We start from the raw sequence: 25,772 nt of genomic DNA, 5'->3' as shown, positions 1-25,772 counted from the left end.
ATCCAACATCCAGGAATGGAAACAGCCGACCAAGGTACAATAATTCCTGAAATGTTCAGATACTTTTGGGCAACACTGATAAGAAAACACAGCAACATTCAGCATCAGATGATGCATAATTGATCGGTAAATCCACACACAGAGAATTCATCAGCATCTATTTTAATAAAGAACTAAAAAAATGTTCCTGTTACAGCTTCTAGCATGTAGAGTTTGCTTCTTTTCTGATCATAGCTTTCTGTGGGGTTTAAATATATTAGAGAGCTGGTTAAATAAAACAAGAAGTTACAAAATAAAAAATAAATAATAACTTGGGCTTTGAAAAGTTCCAATGAGAATTTTATTTACTTATTTATTTTTTAACGTTTTAAGTAACGTCATGTTTTTTTTGTGTCTAAACCCAGACAAAGTGATATGTTGGCACAGTTGTTATCCAGCGTTTTTTACTATTTAGCATTGAGAAATTGTGTAACAATAGCCACAATTTTGGAGCCATTGTAAGAAATGACACATGTTGTGATTTCAGTAGAATCCTGCAGTGGGTCGTAAAAGCCAAAAGCTCATATTGGTTGTGGTTCAAGATGTGCAACACTCGAGCAGACAATAGATTTTTCACAACTGTTCTTTAGCTTCTGGCTGCAGAGCTGCACACTGAGCGGTTTGGTTTTCCAGTCAAAAGAAATCTCCCAGCGTCCCACAGGACGTAAAACTGAACATCACAAAGATACGGCCCATGAGCCAGAGCAGAAAATCCCAGTCTAATCTTCACAGCCAGGGGTGAAAGGTTTTAGGAGATTCTCAGTATGAGCCTCGCAGAGATTTGGCCGTTTACAGTCTCCAAACCAAGTCCACTGTTCCCTGAAGTCCTCACCAAAAACTCTTGGCTTGACGTTTGATTGAGTTTGACAAGGTTCTGACGCATCTTTGATGAAGCTACAATTAGGCTGAAATCAGTTTGGATCTAGTACTGATTGAGCAAAGAATCAGTACTGATAAAAAAACAAACCAAAAAAAAAAAAAAACTTGTTTAATATTTTCTTTTGCTTGAGTTCATTTTATCATTAAACCGACAATTCAGACTATTATACTATACTATGAGCTGTTAGCTAATTATACAGTTGGGTGCAAAAGTTTGCTTAATGTTCAAATCCAAATTTAATTTATAAAGCGCTTTAATGAAAAACGCTAAAGTTTATAATTTTCTTTTTGTTCGTCGGGAACTAACGGGAACAAAAAACATTAATGAGTTAAAATGAAATCTCAGTCCAACTTAAAGTTAAGTAACACAAGTAAAAATGTTCAAATGCCCTGAATTGAATTTCTCTCTTTTGCGTACATTTTTATATTCATTTTCAAATGATTAAAGAGCTGAATTTCAGATAGAACATGGCACACACACACACACACACACACACACAGTCTGATTTGGCCTCTTGTCAACAGTACTTGAGTATTTACACCCCCCCTCCTTCCACTGACCTCTTTAGCTACTAGTTTCAGTTTCTATCCCTTCACAAATCCTCATCAGCTCCCAATAAGTCTCTCGTCCCCATCCCCCCATCACTGTCCGTGGGTCTGCTTCTCTTTTTCTTGGGTTTAATCATGTGTGTTAGAGCAGCTTCACGTTGACACACTGATAGAACTTTACCGTTTACACATTGGTTACCTGTCAATCAAGAAGTCTGGGGAAAAAAATAAATACATCTTCCTCAAGATGTGATTCTTAAAGTCTTTAAATAATAGAAATGACATAAATAAATGAACATTTGGAGGCAAATTAAGTGCATCACAAATAAAATGGGTCCTGAAACATTTCCACACACAGTGATGTTGACCTGAATGGACAGATCCCACTGCTGCTGCTCAGGATGTCTGGGGGACAGTTTTAGGAAATGTTGGTGCTGCTGAAGCTACATTTAAGGAAGCTGAGGAACAATTCATCCGAGCTGCTCAAAATGGAAGAGCACCAGAGGTCAAATATTGCACTTGTAATCACTAGGTCCAACACATCTGACAACAGTGCTCCAGCTGTTCATAGGTCTGTGTGATCCTTCAAGTTTCTAACCCATGAATAGAGAACAACATATCTGGCCCCCCCCCCCCAAAAAAAAAAAAAAAAAAGAACCACAATGCAACACTAAAATTAGCATACACAGCATGTGCACTACTTTCCACTAATAATCCCACAACGCAATGTTCCCTGTTTTAGATAAGAAAAATTAGTCACGCGTTGATGTATCAAGACAGTGTCTGAAATGTCAACCCACTGCTCACTACTGACTCAACTAGTTAGTGGACATTATATAGGACGTAGAGAACGAAGAAGTTTCACCCCAAGGTTTTTGAAAAGCTGTTGCAAGAAGCCATTTTAGGCTGCAACAACAACAAAAAGATCTGCAAAATCCGGGACTAGACTGATTGAAAGTCAGACAGGTCTGCATCTTGCTGTGTGTGTGTGTGTGTACTTTTGAATTTGAAACACTCTTTAAGCGCAATGTGATGAGCTGGATATTCACAAATGCACAGATTCACCATTGTTTGTCTTTTTAACAAGATGGAATTGGATTTACCTACAAATCCAAGGTTTTGTCTGGGTTATTTTGTGGTTTGTCCTTGAGACGGTCCAGACAGGACAACAAAGTACTGACCACAGGAGCTATCACCCTGCCAACACAAACACACACACACACACACACACACACACACACTCTCTCTCTCTCTCTCTCTACGGCAAACAGAACAATTAAATACAGAGATGACAGTGATGTTGTCTCTCTCTCTCTCTCTCTGTCTCTGTCTCTCCATATCACAGTCCCAGGCAATTTTTGTGTGACTCAGAGGTCCACAGAGGACAAACACTGACCTCCGTTTCTCAATCCATTGTTTACACAGAGACCGAGAGCGAGGAACTGTGGGTTTCAACTGCTTTCGAGTCTGTAGGTTCAGTTTGAAAGCAGCAGAAGTTCCAACGTCTTTCTGCTGTTGACAGGGGAGAAAAGAGGGAGTAACAACAAAACATGTCTAAAAATACAGATTTACCGTTCAGTCAGTTCTGTGAGAAGACACAAATAAAGGAGGGTGTGGACAGATCTCCTATTTGGTACAAACACTAGAGAATCTCTGAGGATAAACCCAATGTGAAGGGGTCTCATACGAGTCCAGAAGTCACCAAAACAAAAAAAAGTAGCAGCAACCGAGACAAGAAAGAGGAGGACAGGAGGAAAATGGGGAGGAGGTGGAGCGAGCAACAAAGAGCTGCTGCCCACAGAATGAAAGCCACTGTAGACAGAGACATGTTTGTGATCTAAGAACGAAATAATAAATGAGAAGATAGTTGATAAGTTGAATTGACTTTTTGGCCCTGAAGTGCAAAGCAAAACAAGCTTTCAGGCTGATTTCTCTCGACTGGCAGTGAGCGTCTACTACTATATTCTGATAAGGATCTTGTCGTGTTTTGTCTTTTGTTGTATTGTATTTTGCATTTCAGGGCCACTATAGACTTTTCTGGAACTTCCCAAAATACAATTCCGTCCACAGTGCACTTTGTGCAAAGGTTAACCGCTTTAAGAAGCGATTACACCGAGAGGTCAGATGATGGCTCCGGTCACAGGGAGACTGAACTACATTGAATTCCAATCCAAATCCATTCGGAGCTCAGACTGGCAGCAGCAGCTTCAGGTCTGATGGAAAAGAGGCGTAAAGTCCAACAGATTCCCAAGTGCCACCAACGACAGTTTTCTCACAACACTAACAAAGCCAGTCACAATTGTATTGCTGTATTAGCCGTTTGTGTGTGTAGACATGATTCTTAATTGACAGGTCTCGTCGTACTAACACAATAGTGAGTCAAGCTCCAGTCTTATGTTATCACAACAAGGCCGATAACAGCGTAAGAAAACTAAAAAGATCAACAGCTGACGATTCAACAAGTCATTCACACACACATTCTTTAGTCTGTTCAGTTGGTTTAGTCTTTGATTCACTGGCCTTGAATCAAAAGGAGCCAGGTTTGTATAACCTTCACTCTACCAACACACATCACTGTAGGCAGACACACACACACACACACACACATTTAACAGCATCACGTCAGATTTATTTAAAGTGCTGAAAAAAAACACCACTCACTTGTAATCACATCTTTTGTTCACTTTGCAAGGTCATCCCATAATTTCCTCTTCTTGTCTCACTGTGGACTTTCAGGGCCACTGAATGACTGATAGTTGCTCTTCCTGTATTCGCGCTGGGAGGCTTGGTATCAGTGGAATCGGGGGGAAAGCAAAGCAGAGAGCTCTGGGCCACGGGTGGCGAGAGACGTCGTCCACTCCGAGAGGCTGAGCGAGTGAGGGGTTCAGCCTCCAGTCGTTCTGAAGAGGGCCTCCCCGTGACATCAGGTCTGCAGCCCGGTTCTGATGGAGCGCAGGTCTTTGTGGGTCCACAGCTGTTTTTGAGCAGGAGGGCTGAGCGAACTCCGCCCTGGCGATGTGAGCGGCACCTGTGTTGTCTGTTCTCACCATCATGTGTTTGTCTTTCAACAGTGGAGCGAAGTGTTTAAAAACTTTCAGCACTGTGAAGACACTTTATGTGGAGAGATGGTGGCTCTTCCAATTTTCCTCCCACGACACCACACATACCCCCCCACCCGGACAGAGAGGAGTCTGTGAACACACGTGTGATGTTAAGTGCCCCGATGTGTGTCCCCAATTTCCAATACGGCAAATCTGACTGCAGTATTGGGTCGAGGCGGAACCACCTCTGGACCTCCCATGTGGAGAAGGCCCAGAGCAACAACCACGTGACTGGCGGCCATGATGCCTAACGGGCGCATCACAGACAGAGCTGATACTACTGAGGCTACATGTGTGACGGCAGCGAAACGAGCGCCTCTCTCCTCGCACAAGAGAGTTTTGCCGTCATGCTGGGTGCATCCAGGTGCACTCTCTCTGGAGGAGGCCATTAGAATCAGATGGTCTAAATAAAATAAGACTCGGATTCCCTTCCCGCGTAACGGCCAAAGGGTCGTTTTTTGAGGTGGGGGGGTTGAAGTGCTGCTGATGACGGTGCCTCTTGCTCGCCTTCAAATTCCATGTCTTCTGTGGGATGAGGGGAAAACCATGAAGGGAGTCAGCAAAGGAGGGAGGGAGCCAAGTCAGTGTTGCCCTACATCGGGCTCGCCCTCAAAGCAGGGAGGGTCCGGGATGTCCAGGTCTTCACGTCTGCGCATGTGCAGGGCGATAAACCCAATGGCGACAGCTCTTAGAGGGCAAAGCCTTTATGAAATCCAATCTCTCGACCTAATTACCTACAACAACTTGTTTTAATAAATACTGACCACAGTACAACGCGTTCAAGAGCTCAAGTCATGGTCCAAATGTTTGATTCTTATTGGCTGGATCAAGGGATTATGTGTGCTCTTAAATCTCATCGCTTAAACTGAGCTCAGGAGATTTCACTTTGCTGTTAAAAAAAAAAAAAAAAAAATCACGATTTGCTTTTTCTTTCCAACTAGCGTAGTGTTGACAGCTACCAGCGAGTGTGTACTGCTGCGTGTGTGTAGCATACTGCACTTGGCAGATGACTGGATCGGCAAGAACAGGCTGCTTATCTAAAATTAGCCTTGTGCTGCAATTTATTTCTTTTTCTCCAAAGCAAAAGAAGAAAAAAAGTGACATTTCCAGCTCTGCAACAATAAGGTGGAAAGCTTCAAGTACACAAACTACTACAATAACTACTACGCCTGGTAGTTGAATTTCTGTTTTTAGTTGAATGATTCCCCACGATTTCCCCAAATAATGTCTATAAAAAGTAAGAGATCCATTGCTTTGTCACTGCAAACAGGGATGAGTTTGGTGGGTTTAGTTAAAATTTGAATCTGTTCTACTGTATGTGTGAAAGTGAAGCTAAAAATAAAAGCCGACAGACTTTTTCCGGCCAGTTTAATCCCGTCCTCCTCCTTCTGCTTTGGAACAGCAGGGGCAACTGCAAGCTTGTACTTCTAACCCTGGTTGGGTTCAAAACCTTTGACTGCAGCAGCGAGATGATTTGACTCACAGTACAAGCTGACAGGGTTTCATTTGCCTTCACCGACTCCAGGATTTTATGACGTGGGTTTAGCACTGTCCATTTAACAAAAGGACAAGTTTGGACTCGAAGGCTTTTTCTGGTGCACTGTGTTGAACTATAGCATCACGACACTCAAAAATTCCACTTCATCCGAGTCCATTACAAACAAAGCTCATTCAAGAAATGAGTTGTCTTTGTCTTTGTCTGGCATCACACGATCAGATTAAGAGATTCTGAAACATCATGAGTGACAGGGTTCTACAGGCTGCACTTTGATCAATAACCATTTTTGAGATAAAATATTTCCAAAAATGTCATCATTTTTGTACATACGTTACATGTATGTGTCATGACCCGGCCCTTTAGCTCTACTTCCTGTTCTGGACTTTTATTTTGTAAACCCTTTCCCCACTTCCTGTTCCCAGGTCATTTCTCCAGCGTCACTACTCTTCACCGACCACTGTTGTTCCCCTGCCTCTCCCCTCAGTTCCCTGCCAGATCCTCGTCTTTTCTCCTAGATGGAACACCCTGCTTCTGCTTCGCCCGTCTCGTGTCATCTGGACTACGGACTCTGTTGCCCGTATCCGTATTTGTTTTGAACCTTTAGTCTTGCTGAACTAGTTTGGTGTAGATGTTTGCGTTCGTTTTCTGATTCACATAGATTTTTACCTGTCTCCGATCTTGTGGATTGAGTTTTGGTATTTTCTTCTTTCCCTGGTGTCTCGGATTAAAGTTCTTCTTTTACCACATTCCCTCTCACTGTGTTTAGTCTGGGGTCTGTTCTCATACACAGATGCTGACAGTATGTTGTGGTGTAGCATTTCTTTCACTCCAGTGAAAATACAACAAATATACACTTTAACCCGTGTTCATAGCTGATGAACTACTGTTTGATTACATTCTGAGCTCTGCCACATATGTACATATACATTTACTTTATTTGAACAGGGACAATGCATATTAATCAACTTTTCTTGGCATATGTCAGTTTATACAATCAAAAATTATACAGATGAGCCTTGTGGTTCAATGGGATCGGATCCCACCCTACACGGTTTGGCTCCACCTTGGTGCCGAACACGTTGTGCTGTGGCGATCTCTGAAGGGACAAGCCGAAAGCCATCGATTTGAAAAACAAGACAAAACACATATATGGATGGATGATAGAACCTTTGTTATCCTGCACCTCATGAAATGGAAACAATTGTTTTCACAGTCCCACAGGATAAAATCATCTGCCAAATGAGTGAATGTTTTCAAATGAGGCTGTGAAGCCTATGTCACCATCTTCTGTACTTCACTTCTTCACTTCCACAGGTTTATGAGCCTGCTCATAAGGGATGTACAATGGTGCCAGGTGGAGCAGGTGTTGTTTGCCGAGCATAGTCACAGCAGCAGCTTGTGAGGCTTCCAACATCAGGATGCGAGCGCGCATTTGTTTATTGTGCTCATCACGGTTTAACATGTATCCTACTACCATGTGCTAATAAGATGAACGTGATCAAAAAGCTGCAAAACTCAAACCAAACTAAAGTTGGTGGCAATCCAACTAAAAAGGTGCCTCGATATCATTTCTGTTGCGAATTGGTTCCATTTAAATAAAGTTCGAGTGTATTGATAAGTTGCTTAAAACCACAAATCTCAACCACATTGTAATTCAGACGAAATGTATTTGCCAACGCAAAGTAGTGTAGGATCAGCAGGAAAAGGACAGATGTGTGGTGAACAAAAGCAAAATGTAAATGGGCAAATTAGGAGGTTAAATAAATGAATAAATCAGGACTTTGTGTGGAGAACAGATCAACAGGGAGGTGCCGGGGGAGAAAACCAAAGATACTGACCTTTACTTGTACCAGGAATGAGCCCAGTACACTTCAGAAGAAAGATATCTGTGTCTCAGTGGAGGCTCAGCCCTTTAAAAACATCTAAATCACCACTGACATCAGAGCCAAATCTAATCCGAACACAGAGCCGCCTTGTTCAACTCCAGCAATAAAACCCAAAAGAGTTTCAAAAATGAAAGATGAACAATGCTCTGGATGAAACTTTCAGTCCAGCCTATTGCATCAGACAGCAGCTGTACAACCTCCCTGCTGTATGAGGTAACAAAAACAGAACCCAGAGTTACGATTTGCTTCAGATGGAGTTACTGCTGAGACGCCGGACGTTAGTCCTTCTGACACGCTGCATGAACTCATCTCAACGACCACGTGTCTCGGGTCAAAAACGCCCTCAACACTAAAAGCTATGGGTAATAAATCTGCAGTTCCAGGACCATTAAAAAAACTCAGAGACCAGTTTGTTCTGCGACCAAAATTAGCCACAGGTCTGTTCGTTCAGCTTCTCCACGTGACGAGCAGATTTAATGTTTAATGCTTGTTACGTAATAATGACATTTATCTTCGATTCCTGTTTGAGAATGAAGAGGGTCCTGAAACCTTTGGCAAAGATGGACTTTACTTTTCCTTTCACACGACAGGGGCAGAGGTTTCTGAAATTTACACTGCAAAAAAATTGGTTTGCTCAAGTTTAGTCATTAAAGGGTTTCAAATGTAATGCTAAGATTGCATATGCAACTATATGATAATGTCCGAGTAAAATATTTGCTTACTATAATTCACGCGTTTGATTTCAGATAAGTGAGACAGTTAATTAGTCAGGCCATTTTTTTTTATTGTAGTTTTAACCTTGCAAACAGTGGTGTGACTACTATTAGGCTGAAAGCTCCGTGAATAGCAGTCAGGGAAGTAGGCCAGGCTCTTATTATGGGAAAAAAAGTACCTTCCCCAGAATTCAAGGAGTTGATCTACATTATAAAAGGAACAATAATAAAATCCCCTAATAGTTCCACTGTGTGCTCTGCTGGTACTTAGTAAAGCAGATAGTTTTAAACTCTGCTGCCTCTGTTCAAAGTTACTCTTGAATATAAAAACCTTCCCAACCAATTTACACTATTAAACCTAATTTACAGCCACTGGCGTCAGTGTGGGAAACTAACAATACCAATAAAGTATTCTGCAGCATTAGTACTGTAACTTTACTCTCCACGTGTTAAGTGTCTGCTGGGAAAATCTCCGAATAAATCTGGATCCCTGGGCTCCCTGTAAAGCCGGAGGCAAGTCTGCTTTTGATTTGATGGGTTCATTGTCTGGACTGCAGCGTAATGTCACCCTCCTCACTCTTCATCACACCACTGGCCCCGACCTGACACGCCGCAATCTCACATTTCTCTAGACATTTACTAAATGTTACGACCCCCTTCGTGGAGCTGTGGTGAGTCACCAGTGAGGATGTGAGGAGGAGATGATGAAAAAAAATAAAAAGTGTGCATTACTACTTTCAGATCTACATCAAGAGGAAGTTATAGTAAACACATCATTACAACATTTTGCTGATCATCGTCCTGCTTTTATTTTATTTATTTATTTAAATAGGTGCATTGTGTGAGATTTGGTGGGATTTATGAAGCGAAATGGAATCAAGTAAAATTGTGTTTGTAAATGCTGATAAATCTAGTACCACACTGTGATCCACTCTTTAAGATCCAAGTTGTGCCTACGATGAAGAAACCAAACACCAGCATTAAAGACGGAATGTCACATTTCTTCACGTTGAAGTGGCAGCTTGGATTTGGTGCCACTGCTCAGAAGACAAAGGAGAAAGAAGAAGCACTTGGTGCCAAACTGAACTTCTCTAGACTTTCCTGCACGTGTGACGGCGCAAATCAAACGGGCATCTTGACAACGCATCTATCAGCTGACGGGCACAGCACCGACGTGCTGTTAACAAAAACACAGTTTCCTGCATCAGACCTTTTCTTTAATCATGCTATACCTGCTGCAGTAATCATCGTACCTCATTCTAGATGAAGCCATCAGTTCCTTAAATTTAAAAAAGAAAAAAAAAAGAAAAAGGCAACTGGTGAAGGAAACAGGTTTGAGAAAAATTTGACATCAAGTAGAGAAAAATACAGTAAGGATGAGAAGAGGCAACTGTTCCGCAGGAAAAATCACGTAGAAAAGAGGCTCGACTGAAGCCGTCTGCGTTCGTACATTAATAATTAACCTCACAAAAATGATCAGTGGATGTTACTGACACCTCATGACTGTCACGAAGCACTAATGAAACAGCACAATAATAAAAAGCTGGACATTGTTCAAAACATCAAGCAAATCTGTCCAAATTCTATGTTGCTCCCTAAAATCTAGTCATTTAGAAGAGAATTTAATAATTATAAAAAGAGAAAAAAAACAAAACACACTAATTTTCCTAATCACCATCTTACACTGAGTAATAGGCTCCAACAGGAAAACACTATTTTTTTTAGCACTATTCAAGAAGTTTTTGTAATTTTCTAAAAAGATATTTCTGACAAATAATCTAATCAAGCCACAAACGTACAGTCCTGATTAAGAGTTGGATTTCACTTTTCATAAATATTAACTTAGAAATCTTATTTTTTTTCCAAAATCGATTGTTGCTCATTTCGTCGTTAGAATATCACGTTTAAGCTTGAAACAGAAGTGGCTATTGAGGCAGATTGATATTAACTGTGGCTTTCACCTAGAAAACGCAATATACAGTATAAATAATGAGAGTGATGCTGATGAGACGAGGACGACGACAAATACACAGCAGAAGAAGACTTAGCATGAGCAGCCCATTAGCTTGGGTTTGAGGTAGAAAAGTACAAACTGAATAAATGTCAGACTAAATATCTGCAAAACTAAACTACATTCAACATCAACTCTACTTTATATGTAAGCTAAGAAATTCCAAATGTCGAGAGGAGCGTGGGAGCGATGGACTGGTCAAACTTGGACAGACGGCGTAGCATTAGCAGCAGCTGCTTTACTCTCCATCTGTGGCGTGCTGGCACAGTACAGAGCATATTCAATTCTCAATCACCGTGGACACGCAGTGAAAAAATACTTTTGGTTGTGGACATTTAAGGACATTCATTTGAAAGGTGGTGGACTGATTCCATCAGACGCTCTGATGACTAAAAACCGTCTAGATTAATACTATGTATGTCTCTCACTGGCACAAGCAAGTCTCCAACAGACAAAACATTGACTGGAGGTAATATTCACGTCATCATTTTATTTTAAACTTATAATAATAATAATTACTGTGTATCGCTACATGACATTGTCGCGAAATAACGATTTGCTAAACCCAGTGCCACCAAATCGACGGCCTTCCTCTGGCTCTTGGCAGTGTGTCCTGCACACAAGTCGGACCCCCGCTGGTGGCTCTTCAGTAAACTCAGCATTAGATCAGTGGCAGGCCCTGTCGGCCAGAGAGACCACTCTGATTCGCTGTTCAGCTTAATTAATCAGTGTATGAGAACAAAAACATAAGCGATGAAAGCTAATGAGGCAGCGATAGAACTTTATGAAAATGATAAACTGCTGCTGCTTTGTCCATGTGTGTATTAGTAATGTTATATCTCCCACGTTCCCTGACAAACTGCAACCCCCCGCTGGTGTGGAGACAGACACCTGTTGGCCATTGGGGTGTGTTCGAGTGCCCCTGTTTGGCCCAGACAGAATGAGATGTGAGCGGATTCCCCGTTTCCCCGTTTCGCCTTTGGGCCACACTGGGAATGCGGAGATGTCAAAGGTCACTTTAATTATAAATACTTCTCCAATCAGTCTCTAATCTCTAACTACATGTCAATATTCTTGACATATGGTTCAGTTAAAACAACCGAAGTTACTACATTAAGCAAAGGCTCAGTTAGACTGTGGTTAAAAGCAATAAACATTAACTGATGGTGGCAAACAGGATATGAACCACGGTCATGAGTGTTTGCATTGTGCAATAACAGCCTCGCGCTAACTTCTGCTTTTGGTCAGAGAAAAAAAAATTAAAAAATCAAAACAAATTTCCATGATCCTCCTGCAAAATGTCAACGTTACATTCACCGTGTTTCTCCACTTATTTCTTCATCTCTTCACCCACCTGTGAAAAAACCCTGACGCCCTGAATCACAGGGGACAGTATGCAGCCATTGTCTCCTCTCTGCTTCACTGGGTGACTGACCTTGAATTGTGACCTCAGAAAACTCTCCCAGACTTAGGTGAGCGGGCTAAAAACCGTACAGGTGTGATGACACCAAAAAGAACAAAGGCCTCAGATATGAAGGTGACTTGTGAGTTCACCCACTCAGCTCCCTTTACCACATTTTCTTATTCCGACAGCCTGCCGTTAAGCAATGCTTTCCTCCAAACCACTGCAGGTGGTCAGAAGGGTCATATGACAGCAGCCTGCGGCCAATCAGCAGCCACAGAGCCGCTCTGCATTCCTGAGCGTCTGGATTGTTTGATATTGGATAACACCCGGTTCGCTCGGTGCCCTTTTCACAGCATCACCTTCTCTACAGTCTGACATTTGGAGTTCAAGAGCTGATTTTTTTTTTATGTTTTTTCCTGCTCCTCTCGCTTCAGGCACCACATGAAGAATTGTGAAGTCAGTCCCTCCTTAAGGAGTCTTTCACTGCATCTACCCAGCCAACATTTTAACAGTGAAAATAGCAGCACTGGTGTAAATTTAAGTGACATCAGCATCAGTCCACACGGGTTTATGACAGTGAACTCAGTTTAATGACCAAGATGTCACCGTTTCGCTTGGTTTTGGACTGAGTCTTACATTTGACTGCTTGGCATCTTTGGTTAGGTGGTTTTAGTGAGCGAGGCTGCACTGAGGCCTGTTCACATGTGACTGCATCATGTAATTAAGGAGCAAAGCTCTACGGCTTTGCGAGAAACATCCTCCTGCCTGCGTCCACAGCCGCTGAGACGGAAATCAAACCATAACACCACAACAGGATAAAGAAGCTGTAGAGGAAATGAAGAACATGCAGAAACAATACGGGCTTTAAACCGAAATCTCTGGAATTATGTAAGATTTTCAAAATAAAACCTACTACATTTGGATGGCATGTAGCAGCTATAGCGACGCGGTCAAAGTACGAGTCTATGCAATTAATTGAATTAATTAAAGTGCTCACCTGTCCAACCTATTGTGTGAATGGATTAATGAAATTGTATAATTAATCAATTAATTGATTTTCATCTATTTGATCAGCTGCTTTGGTCACACAGCAGTTTGTGATCATTTTTCTTTTCTTTCATAAATGGAACTTGGACGCGACTCCTAATCCTGCCGACAAAGCTCTGATCCGTTGGTTGTTTTACCAACACCCGACTAGTCGGAGCTGTGGATGATTGGATTCCCAAGGTCTGCGACCAGACTTATTCTACTGATGTTAAGCTTTTTACATTTTCTCTTATTAAAAACAGCAGAAGCACCTTCTCTGAGATAAATGGAGAATAGCTGGATGGACAGATTGGGACAGAGGGGGATGAGGGTGTTTGGGGCAGTGTCTTATGTTGTTTGGGGTCAGCAGTGTTTGGAGGTCTCTGCCTTTGTGCAAATCTCATCAAGTGTGAAAAACGAGGGCAGGCCTGAGGCCCCGTGCATCATCTCTCTGCTCCAGCCAACGCTGTGAGAGGAAACCTCAACCTTTCAGCTGATGGTTGACATGAGCAGAACATAGACACTGAGGCCAGATGTAGTTTACACTTGTACAGTTTGCAGAAGCCCAGAGAGAGAAAAGAGCAGCATTTCCTGCTGAGAACAGCAACTTAACAAGCGGTTAACAGTGATGTACCTGCGTCCTCGGTGTCAGACTGGTATGACCCCAAACACTGACTGGTTCTGGACTTTCTCTGTTCCTGTCAAAGTCTGATATGATTGATATGAAAAACAACCCAACGGCATTTTGTGATTTCATTGTGACTGTGTATTGAACCTTGAATATTTTCTGTACTAAATATACTTGGACTGAAGTACTAAGCCCTGGTCATATCCCCACAGTAGCTGCTTTGCCTTCATCCTCATTGAAATCAAATATTTTAAAGGTAGTTTTTTTTTTTTTCCTCACAGCAGATGTTTGGTTCATATTCATAAAACATTTCCTAGTTTAATGAGTTCTATATTCCCTAATATGAAGTCTTCTGTTGCATAAACATAATCACTTCACACACACACACACACACGTTTCCCCTCCTCTGACATCAGATCAAATACAATTTAAATCATAAGTGAAACATCAGTTCAACTTAGATGAACCTTTGAAAACATCTGAATTATTTAAAGTAATTTATAATAAATCATTGTTAATCATTTATGTTATACTTTCTTGTTGCGACACAGCAACAATTAAACTACTTCCCTGTATTTTTAATACTGTATTCATTATTTTAAATCCTAACTTTATGAAGGTTGAAGTGTTTTGCATGTGTAGGATAATTTCAGAGGATGTGGCGTTTGCTGTTCTTACGTTGTGCCCGATTATTTTACCACATCTGTATCAATGAAGCTGGGCCAAGTGCAGAAACGCCTCCAGAGCATCATCCACAAGAACCAGACGGCAGCAGAATTATTATTATCCATGCATCTGAAGAGTTTCTCAACTAAAATTAACACAATCACTGTCAGAAAGTGAGGATGCACTTTTTCTACAGCTGTGCTGCTGCTCAAAGACAAAGATTCTCATTTTAGATTCTATTTTGTCTGATGCGTTTCACCCAAAACCCGTCAGGAGAAAATCATGACACGTGTCTCATGGTCATCAAAAGATGGGTAGGAACAAAGTAGGAGTCTACGCTTAATACGCAGTGTATTGTTTTCCAATTTATTAGGTCCACGTGGATTAAACTAATGTATGTTCCAAACAGCCATGTTCAGTTTATTTGCATAAGAAATTCAGTTTTTGGACCAAATACAACAACCATCAAAGGTTGATGTTCAAATCCAAAAATATTATTTCCTTCCAAACCCCCAAACCTGCTGTAGCACAACTAAACTGTGTCATTTCTTCCCCAAAAAGCCAACCAGCACAAATTTGGGGGCCTACTGGTGATATTGTACCAAATTTTGGAACCGATTATTCATTCACGAAGCTGAAACTAACAATTTTTAACAAGTATTTAAAGTGCTGCACTTACCAAATCTCCACATTTAGTTTAGCGCATCTGAGTTCGTCTGTGAGGGGTTTTAATCCATTGATTACGACCAAACATGCTGCCAACATACGGCACTGTTGGTTATTGTTCATAACTACACAGCCTCAGCACTGAGGTCCAAGCAGAAATGTGGAACCAAAACCTGAATGGCCTTCACACCATGACCACCACACACTGGAAGCAGAACTACTATATTTGAGAAAGTCTGACTGACTTAGACCAAAGACTGATGACAGATGGTTCAGCTTCATGTTTCATTGTGCGGATGATGACTATTGAGTGTCTGGCTACAAAGAAAACAGAGGATCTGTAATCGGAGCTCAAACACCGCACGACCTTTGAACGAAGAGGTCACTCATTCCTCGCGCTCAGATTTAAGTTTAACTGCAAAACTTAGAGCAAATGTGTGTTTTGTTTTTTCGTCATTGAGAGCGTTTAAGTGAGAAACAAGGTGGAAATGTGACTTGCTACGTTTCCCCTTTACGCTGGCTTATCACGATCAAGGACAGTTACACGTTAACTTTAAACCTACAGTCCTGCTCCAAGTCAAACATGACCTCTTCTAATGGCTTTTAGCTGCTTTGCCTACAGTACTTTCATGATTGAAGTCACACCAACGGATAACAAACAAGCACAAAGAGGCTTCAGTGAAACCAAGTTAGCTGTCGCACTGTTTTTTCCTTTTTTTTAATTCCTCTGTAACATCACTAGTCTGGTTTCCCGGTTGGCTGCGAAACAGCAGTGTCATGGAAGCAAGACGTCAAGCACAAATCATCAACATGTCAATCCAGAATATATGGACTGTGTTTTTGTACAATTAAATGTGAGCACATTTAAATCCTCACAACAACTTAGTTTCCCCAAGAAGAAGCTTTGACTGGAATAAGTGTAAAATGTCCATTTGTCCCCGGTGGTCTCACTTCTCCTGCTTGTCTCACGAATAATCATTTTAGTTTTCAGACGGTGTGTTATTACAATCTTTTGCACCATTTTCCATGTGCAAAACGGCCACAAAAGAGGGGCGGAGGGGGGCTGGGGGGCTGTTTGATGGACGCCCCCTCCCCTTTTTCCCCTCCCGCCCCTCGGCCTCGCCCCTCTCCGCTCCGCTCCTCTGGGGATGCAGGAGCTCGTCAGTATCTCTACACTGGGCCCGTTTGCCACAGTTGAAGCCACGCACGCACGCACGCACGCACACTGCTGCATCGCATTGCATAAAAGCCTGAAATTGCTTCCAGCTGGCAGCGAGTGGAGCTGGTCCCGACTGAGCTCAGAGAGCAGGAACAGAGGGGGAACAAAGCTTCCAGGCTGCCGGGCGTTTGTCCAGTGCGCACGTTGCCCCCTGACTCCGCACTGCAGTCGAAAGAACCACAAACTTGATGCTTTGTTTCCTCACCAAAAAAAAAAAAAAACCCTCACTTTCACTGCTGCAGCGCTTCCTCCAGCTCGCAGCTCCTTAATGTGTGTGTATGTGGAGCTTTAGAGAAGCGGCTGAGAGTTTAAAACACGGCCTGGATTTCTGTAGTTTCACTCTGGTCCGGGGCACGAGCATCAGGGTGGTGATGGTGCGTCCCGGTCCTGCCCTGCGCATCCTCGGCGTGCAACAACCCGAACAACAAAACCCCGAGAGAGGAGCCAGGAGCGGAGCAACGCAGCGACACGAGCAGGGAGAGAAGAGATGGGAGACAAGGGGGGAGAGACGGAGGGAAGACAGAGCTGCGGGACTCACCAGTCGGTGTCCGTGGTGTCGTCAATGACGTCCTGGTAGGTGGTCAGCAGGGCCAGTCTGTTCTTAGCGAGATTCACAGCCATGGTTCTGTCCCTGCGAGCATCCAGACCGCTGCTGATAGAGAGAGACGCGGAATGAGACCACAGCGAGCACCGGGAGGAGGAGGAGGAGGAGAGGGCAGTGACTGGTGGAGACAAAGAGACGGACACCGTGTCCGTGGGGTCCTAGCGCCGGATACAATGAGAGCGCGCACGCTGACGGGTCCTAGCGCCGGGGAGCTGCTTCCCCTCCCCCCGGTTTTTGTGTGAATAAGTCTTTAAAATCTCCACACGTGAGAAGATGGAACTGGGAGATGTTCGGCATGTTTCCTGAACATAAATGACCCAAATAACAAACTGTGACGTAGTTTGTCACATTGAAGTGAAAAATGAAGAAACTTCTTTCCAAAAGAGAATCGACACCACAACAAAGGCTCCAATAATAAATAATAGATATTATAATTAGTATTTACTTGGGATTTGATGTCCGGAGGAAACAGTTTACTGCTGTTCTGAGATTCTCATTTAAGCTTCATTTTAGATTCGGTTTTGTCTGATGTGTTTTACCCAAAACCCATCAGGAGACATGATGGCACACGTCACGTGGTCCTCAACGGATGTGTAGGAGCAAAGTATGAGTCCACAGCATATGATTTTCCAGTTTATTAGGTACAGCTGCATCAAACATACTACAGCCCTGTAATAAATCCTTCCATTCATGAGGGTTATATTTTCCGTGTTGTGTTAATTTGTTTTTTCCCCCCCAGAAGTGAATTTTAGGAGAAAGAAACAAAAACTAAAATGACGCTGAAATGAAAATCCAAATTTTGCCTCTAATCAAACGTCGTTTTCCTGATGATTATTATGAAATCGTATTGTTCTTTACACAAAGTCAAATCCCTGTTTCTTCCCCTTGAAAAGCCGATTTAGCTTCCTTTTACATATATTGGTGATTTCTGCCAAAGTTGCCAAGTACTTACAAGACACACTAGATTACACAATTCTGACATTTTCCCACGAACACAACTGTAATTTTATTTTAGTTTTCCACATATTGTAAAAGAACATGGCAGCTATTTTGTCGTATGGAAAATGTCACAGGAACCAGAACAAACACACAAATGGGGCTCATTTCACGATATTAACGTTTGCGTGACTTCCTGAGCCTGTTGCTGCTGCAGTCTTCTGTTTTTTTTTAAACCTAACTACAGTCACTGCACCTTACAGGTGGGTCATTGAAGCATCGGGGACATTTCAAAGCTAGTGACAGGGTCCTAACCTGCTTTTCTCTCTGCGGAAACTTGGTTTACTTAAGTTTTGGTTCCCATTTTGGTTGGGTTTAAGTTGAAAGCTTAAAAAAAAAAAAAAATAGAACAGAAATAATAACAGGCTTTACAGGAAGAAAAGTGCACAGCACAGAAGATGTCACATAAAATCTAGTGTGCAGTACATCTCACAAAAGTTATAAGGCTTTTAAAAGATGATGATGATGATGATTTGAAAAGCAATTAACTGTTCTGTGAAAGACTGTATCAGGTTATTTTTTTTATTTTTATTTTTTTTTTTTTAAAGAGGCAGAAATACTCACTAATGTCGTCTCTTTAAATGTCACACATGGGTGCCAGAACTTTACAGACAACAATAAAAGCCTCATAGTGACTTGGACAGAAACTATGAGCATGTGCTTTTATTGAAAACACTTCAATGTCACAAAGCGAACACACACAGGTGGAAACGATACATGAGCCGAACTGATTACAACGAGCTGCATCTGGTGCCATTAACAGGGGCTCAGCTCTGCACCGGGTGTCAGAGATGTTCCACTTTTCTGTTTGGTGTTTGTCAGTGGAAACCAGGAGGTGACTGGTTAGTGCAGAAATAAGTTGTTATTAGAATCACTGTCAGTGGATGAAAAGCACTTATGTTCAGCCGTTTCCTGTTAGTTTCCATTTAGCCCCGTCAGCATAAACAGCATCCACACGCAGAAAAAGTGTTTCACAACTATAGCAACTAAAAACATGTACGGGTGGGTTTGAGCCCCCTGATTCAAACGGTGCAGGTACAAGCAAAGTGTGACAAAGCACAGCTGAAACCTTTGTGCCGAGAGACTGAGAGACAGGCGGCAAGAGAGCAACAACACTTACAGCAGCACTACATCAAGATACGTGTGAGGACAACAAGATGTAGTTGTCATGCAAAGTTCTTTGATGTGCTACTAAATATTTCGACTTGAAACCCAAATGAACCTGAACAGATTTTTACAATTTTACGTGCTTCAGAGATCAGTGTAGTGTCACTACAGTATCTGCAGCCGTACAGGGGACCAGTCCCAACATATAACACAGCTTGATATTTACTTCCTAGAGTGGTTGATCTTATTTCCCCTGGATCCTGGAACGATTTGCCTCGTCACAGTTCTCACATTAGAGATCTTGGCCACTGGACATTAAGGAAAAGGATGTGGTGGTGCTGCATGACCTCGAACTACGCTAAGTGCTTCTATCTAAACAAAGCAGCAATGAGAAGAATGACAGAAGCTTCTGTATTGTTTGCCTCATGGGTTGGGGGGGGCACACAAAAGTCCCCTAAGTGTCCCGAACACCTGTGATGAGCTACATTCTGGATGCATCTCCCCATTCTGGCCCTCACATGTTTGCAGGTGTGATGTGGTTACTGGCATTTTATTGGCAGCTTATTTAAATGAAGGTGTTTGGTTTTGTTTCAAACCTGCCTCCTGATTTGCATCGATTTCTGCCACTGAGTGCGAGTTTCTCATTTTGTCCTGAACGCCGTGTCCCCCGCTGCCCCCGGAAAGAGAAACGTGTCGCTGCGTCTCCTGTTGCTTCCGTCTCCCTGCAGCTTCTCGGAGCAGCAGTAGCTTCGAGTGTGTTCCTCCGAACGAGAGATGTGTGAGCCTGCAGGAAACGACATAGGCTGCTAATTAGGATGTCGTTCGTGGAGCCGCCACAGGCCGACTCTGCACTGAAATCAGGTCTTACTGATGTCTAAGCAAGTGCTTCACAGATGGAGCAGTGCAGGAGTCTGAACATATGTGCTGCCAAATACAACCAGAGTGTCAACATCTGTATGAAGGTAGGAAATAACTCAGATCAAAGTTTTCATTACCTTAGTGGTATTAACTAAAGTGATGAATAAAGTGTTTTTTCCTTTGTACAGTGGCCATTTTAGGGCATTTCAGACTTAGAAAACTCAGCTGTTTTTTTTTCTGCTCAACGTGAGAAAAATCCAGATGCCTCTGAACAGTTGTCATGCAAAATCTAAATATATTACAATTACTTTATTTGTCAGGTTTATGTGACAATATGCCGCGTCGCTCTCCTCCCAAGTGTCCCCACGCAAGACACTGAACCCCCAATTGCCCGTCCCAGTCCCGAGCCTTGCAGTGCTGGTCCCAAGCCTGGTAGTAACTGGGGAGGGGTGCGTCAGGAAGGGCATCCAGAGTGAAAACTGTGGCAAATCAACATGCGGACAAATGATCTGCTGTGGCGACACGGGATAAGCAGAAAGGACAAAGAGCTGTACAGTCAGTAGTTTGAGTAGATTTCATTTATGTTGCACTAAGTTTGGCCTGTGGAGACTTGAGTGGCAGCGAATGAATGTAAAATTAGAACATGTGAATTGTTGATAATAATAACTTGTTTGTGGAGAACGGTTGCAGGGAATCAGACCGCTGTCGGACACCGTGTTGTTGTATCTTGGTGGTCCAGCACAGCTTGTTTACAATAACTAAACCTGGAATTAAACCTGATTCCAGATTGCAGATGTGTTGCAAGGACAACAAGAAACCAACAGATCTAGGATCATGTCAACATCATTAAGTGGCTAATCTGTTAACCTACGTATGAAGACGAGGGCTCATCAGCTGGATCCACCATGTGTCCTCACTTCAGGTTTTTCTGGGATGCAAACATTGTGAATTGAGCCTCGAACTCTTCTCAAAGCCGTCCGCTGTGTGTATGTGGCCTGTACAAGCAACTGACTGAAAACTGGGTACTTTTCCTCTGGTTTCCAGGAAAAGTTGACATTTCGGAGGTTTTCCCCGTTTGGCAGCAGCCGTTGGTTGCCGTAGTAACTCGCCCGCCTCAGGATTGAACCCCACACGAGCAGCCTCTGTTTTTTTTCCTCTCCCAGCCTCGGCTGGCACGGAGCCCACATACCTTTCCTCTGTTCTCACAGTTCAGCGTTGAGGCCAGAGGAGAATAGAGCAGGGGCGGTGACACCGATGCTCCCGCTTTCATTGGCACAAACAACCTGCTGAAACTATTCTCACCACGCACTTTGCATCACAGGACATTCTGTCACATTCAATTTGGACGTCTCCAAACTGCTTTTCCATATTTCAAATCTTGCTCTAGTCAAAAAAAGCTTCACTCACATTTGTCCTGTTTTTGGACCATAAGGATGTATGTGCATGTCCGGTGGTACTGGGGCCCAAAAGGGACACAGACAAATAAAATAAAGGCCTGATGTATGAACATATATTTAAAACCCACAAATAAGAACGAAGAAATGTGCAGTTTTCACATCTACTCTTCCTATTTTTACCTTCGATTATGTATTTTTCAAATTTTAATGTGTTTCTGGCTGTTTCCACATTTATTTCGAGTCAGTTTTAGACACCGAAACGCTCTGAAACGTGGAAATTCTCTTTACAGTTTCATCCGTGGTGATCAGGAAGGCATGTGCGGCATCACATCCGACGACGCCTCCCGTGACATCGGTAATGAGAAGAGCAAATGTCTGTGTGACTCCAGCCTAATACCCCCATGGCCTACAGCACACACACACCCCACCAGCCCCTCCCCCTCCTGATAAGTGGCTTAGTAGTAATTAATTCTCTTCACCCTGCGGCTCCTTGTCGTTTGGCCAGCGTCTCTGTTTGTGTGGGTAAATACAGGAGCCTGGAGTCACAGGAAATCTCTTCTTCTTTGGAGCCATCACACGACCTGGAGAGTTACCTGCACCATTGTGACGTTGGATGTTTGTTCCTTTCGGTTTTTCAATAAAGAGCAGAGCAGCTGCACCGGATGACACAGACTCTCTCAGTGTAAATCTTCTCCTCCTCTAAATGAGATCAAGGCCTGCAGAGTGAGCTGACACTAAACTGCCTTTCCTTAATGGAGGCTCTGACTGGGCAAATTAGGCTGTCAGGGCTCAGCGGTGAAGATTACACCGACTCGGCTTCCAGCTCCAGGAAGGAATAAATAACACTTAGAAAATCAGTGCATTTTAAATCACTAAATGGCCTCAGAGAGCTGCATTAAGTTCTTTAGAATGAAGTCAGCGAAAAGTTGGAAAAATTACTTTTTTCTATTTACTGGTCTCTTTTTGCTGTTCTTATTAAAGTGAGTTGTTTGTGTGGGGATCTCAGCTAAAAAAAAGTATGGAAGCCTGGAAAGCTCAACACTCTAACTTAAACCTGTAATAAGTGACTTGCTTGGCAAGAAGTGAACAGAGCATCAACAAATCACCTTTTGGGTGGATATTATTTAAGGTGCTTCAGATATTAAATGGAGTCAAAGGTTTTAAGTGACCCACTGAACCACAATTAGAAAAACTAACAGTGGTGTAACAGTCAAATGCCTGGTTTTACATGCTCCACTAAAGCCCCTTTCAGACATGCACTGGAGTTCTGACATTTTCCAGACTTTCTCTGGGGTGGGTGTATGTGCAAAGTCTGGATTGTCTCCACCCATTCCACTCATTGACTCAACCCAACAACAATGTCGAAGTGGAAGGACAACGAAATTCGTGAACTTCTGTTAGTGAGGCCAAAGAGCACGATATTCTGTGCTATTCCCCCAGATTACAAAGCAAAACACTGTCACGTCCGCAGCTTTGTTTTTGCGTCATGAACAAAGGCTTTAAAGTCGTGTTGGATTCAGTGTCTGCTTCTGCTACATTCTTCCTTTTTCTAAATTCACTCTGCTCCTCTGTGGCAGAAGTGTATTGATTGGTTTGTATTGATCAGCTCCCACACTGAGATGCCTCAGAAGGAGGAGGCTGAAAGGTGGACAGATGGAAAACAAACAAAAGAAAATGTCCATCTGTACCCTGTGTCTCTCTCTCTGTTCCTTCCAACCCTCGGGTCCCTTTCACAACAAATCTGTGCACAGCCGATCATGTAAAGGCCGAAGAAATCCATGTCCTCAGAGACAGTCTCCGAGTTAAGTCTGGCTTAACAGAAGAAGCTCAGTTAAATTCCACATCAGAATCCTCCCCCCCCCCCACATCCACACAGTGTCTGAGTGGGGATAAAGAGAAAGGATACAAAAACTCCCCCCCCTCCAGTGTCTGCATCTGGTAACCATTCAAAACATGGATGTCTCACTGTGAAGTCAAAATACAAAGCTTTTATGTTCTGAAAGTCTCCATCCAAATTTGTGGGAGTAATGGTGCATAACGGGATGAATTAAAGTGTGTGTGTGTGTGTGTGTGTGTGTCGGGTGGTGTGATTAGCATTGAACACAGGCTGCAGCAGAGTTGAGTTGTCCAGTAAACGTACACCAGAGATGTCATCAGCTCTGGTTTAAGGTCTGATGTGCTGCAGGATGGAGAAGGCAACACTGGCTGCTTCCATATCCATAACTGAAAAAAGGAGAAAAAAAAAAACTCCCCATGTTTTACAGCTCTGCCGACCAATCAGATTTCAGTCCACAAACGTGTCATAAACTAATTTCAGTGGACATTTGTTCTGATGTTGAAGGGCCACCGTCCAGCGCTGAGACGTGTTCATGAGCAGAGGAGCTTGTACCAGCAGGCTGCTGGGCTCCAGGTCAGTACAGCCCATTTTTAAAAGAATTTAAAAAAAAAATTGGATTAAAAAAGGAAAACATTTGTCCAATTAATTTGGCTTTTTTGACAAAAATGACAACAACAAAGAGTTTTATGTCAAAGTGAAAACAGATCCCGTACATCTGTTGCCTGAAGAACCCACATAACAAATTCGGTCTGGACAGTCTGTCCCTTCTCAGCTGCTGAGGCTTGTTCTTCATTCAGAGGAGTTAGAAGTGTGACTTCTCCAAAAGAAATATTCACAGTGACTTGGAAATGTTCTTGTAACCTTCTGCTGTCTAATATCCTTTTCATGGAGCAACTTCGTTTCCTAAAAATTACATTTTATACAATTCAACTCTAAACCAATTATGTTTTCCAGAGAAGCATAATTTCAACCACATTAACTTGAACATAATATGTTGACATGTAACATGTCAGTTGATACTGAACATATTAATAAAATGTTAGACGATGTATTTTTGTCCAAAATATCTGATCATATAGCAAAATATCCAGTTCGGTTTTCTGCTGTAACACGTGATCCTGTAGCACAATGTCCAGTTTAGGTTGTGTTTAGGTTACAGCTGCTGGTTAAAGTCAGAGGAGGAGGATTGAAAGCCGGTGTAATACAGGAAAATCTAACAAATATATTGCTTTTAAACACATCCACTACCTGAACATAACCAGACACACAACTCAGGAACTGAACCGGGGTTTTTGGCTTGACAGGCTTGTGCTTTGTACTCTGGCTTATAAAGGATTTGAAAGTGTGGACCCAACTAAAAAGCACTAAACAGGAGGGTAAAGAACTTACAGGAAAAAACAACATCAATCCAAAAATGTAAAACTTAAATACCCAAAAGATGAGGACAACCAGACTGAGGACTGTGCCAGGGGAGCAACGAAAACAGGAACTGACAGACAAGGACAAGGACAAGGACAAATAAGAATCACATAAAGGGAAAACCAGAGGGGGAAACTAACAAGAACGACGAATGCTGGGAGCAGGATATAAACAGAAAGGTGAAGGATAAACAAAGGCAAAAATGTAACGAAGGAGCAACTAAACCACAGACCCAAACTTGACAGAGTCCAAAATGGGGAACAGGCAAAGCAGGGAGACGAGTGTCCAAACGGAGAAGATCCAGGGACCTGAGCAACAGGATGCTACGAACCAAGAACACAGGATCCTGAATCTTGAGGGTGCAGAGAACCGTGGGGTGAATACATTGTTTTCAGTTTAATATTTTTAATTGAATAATTCGAGAAAATGTTTCACTTTGGCATGAAAATCTTTTCAAATTTTGTGTTTGCTGCTGTAACGCGACATATTTCTATACTGAACTAGTCACGTCCAACAAACGAGGATGTCAAAGAAGAAAAATAGTTATCAGTCCCTGTAGGAGTTTTCCATGTTGTGTGCAACAATTTTTAAACCAATCCCCTCATTCGGCGCCATGTTACAGTTTAAAACCTGCTAAAAAACACTGCAACACGCAAAGTTCGGCGTGAAAGCAACAGTCACAAAGACATTGGGGAAAACCTGGAAGAACTGATTTATGAGTTTCAAAGGGTTAAAGGTGCAGAAAGAATACATCTTGCATACCGAAGCAATGAGACGGAGCCCCGCTGTGGCTTTGGTAATTCAGAAACCAGAACTGGACCACTGACACTGACAGATATGAAACTGTGAAACCAGCTAAAACAAACAGCATTAAACGTGTGTCGTCAGGCACCAACCAGACAGAAAAAGGGTTCTAGGACACATGTAAACAACATTTCTTTTGTGTGGGGTCTCAGTGTGTACGTGAGGAGAAACTCACGTACTTTTAAAAAGTGATGCGGCTCAGTGTGAACAGTTCTTCCCTTTTCAAATATGCAGCTAAATCTACTGGAACCTGGATTTATGATGATTCTGTTGGATGATGTCACAACAGTCAAAAGTGCAACCGGCTAAAGTACAATGACCATAAAGTGAATTAGTGACGTGACCTTGGACGGCGGGAGGACGACGATGACGCGTGGAATAAAACAGGATCCAGGCAGAAAAAGTGCAGCCTTGTCTCCATATTTTCATTTTTAACCGCACGTCACAACAGTAAGCGGTGGTGG

The 25,772-nt window shown here is 42.6% G+C and overlaps 1 protein-coding gene across 4 annotated transcripts in view; it reads right to left on the bottom strand.

The window, feature by feature from the left end:
- The window catches only part of dbn1 (drebrin 1), an 83,880-nt gene extending 66,850 nt beyond the window's left edge, over window positions 1-17,030 (bottom strand). The window contains exon 1 of one of the 4 annotated variants that reach the window (XM_067491724.1): window positions 16,825-17,030. In XM_067491724.1, the coding sequence (XP_067347825.1) occupies window positions 16,825-16,907 (83 nt within the window). In that variant the 5' untranslated portion in view covers window positions 16,908-17,030. The remainder of the gene's footprint in view (window positions 1-16,824) is intronic. The other 3 variants (XM_067491726.1, XM_067491725.1, XM_067491727.1) reach the window with 3 other exon arrangements.
- Between the last annotated feature and the right edge of the window lie 8,742 nt (window positions 17,031-25,772).

This window comes from Channa argus, chromosome 22, assembly GCF_033026475.1.
Source record: "Channa argus isolate prfri chromosome 22, Channa argus male v1.0, whole genome shotgun sequence".
Taxonomy (NCBI): Eukaryota; Metazoa; Chordata; class Actinopteri; order Anabantiformes; family Channidae; genus Channa; species Channa argus.
Note: the sequence above shows the minus strand (reverse complement) of the source record. Positions and strands in the feature narration are given on the sequence as shown.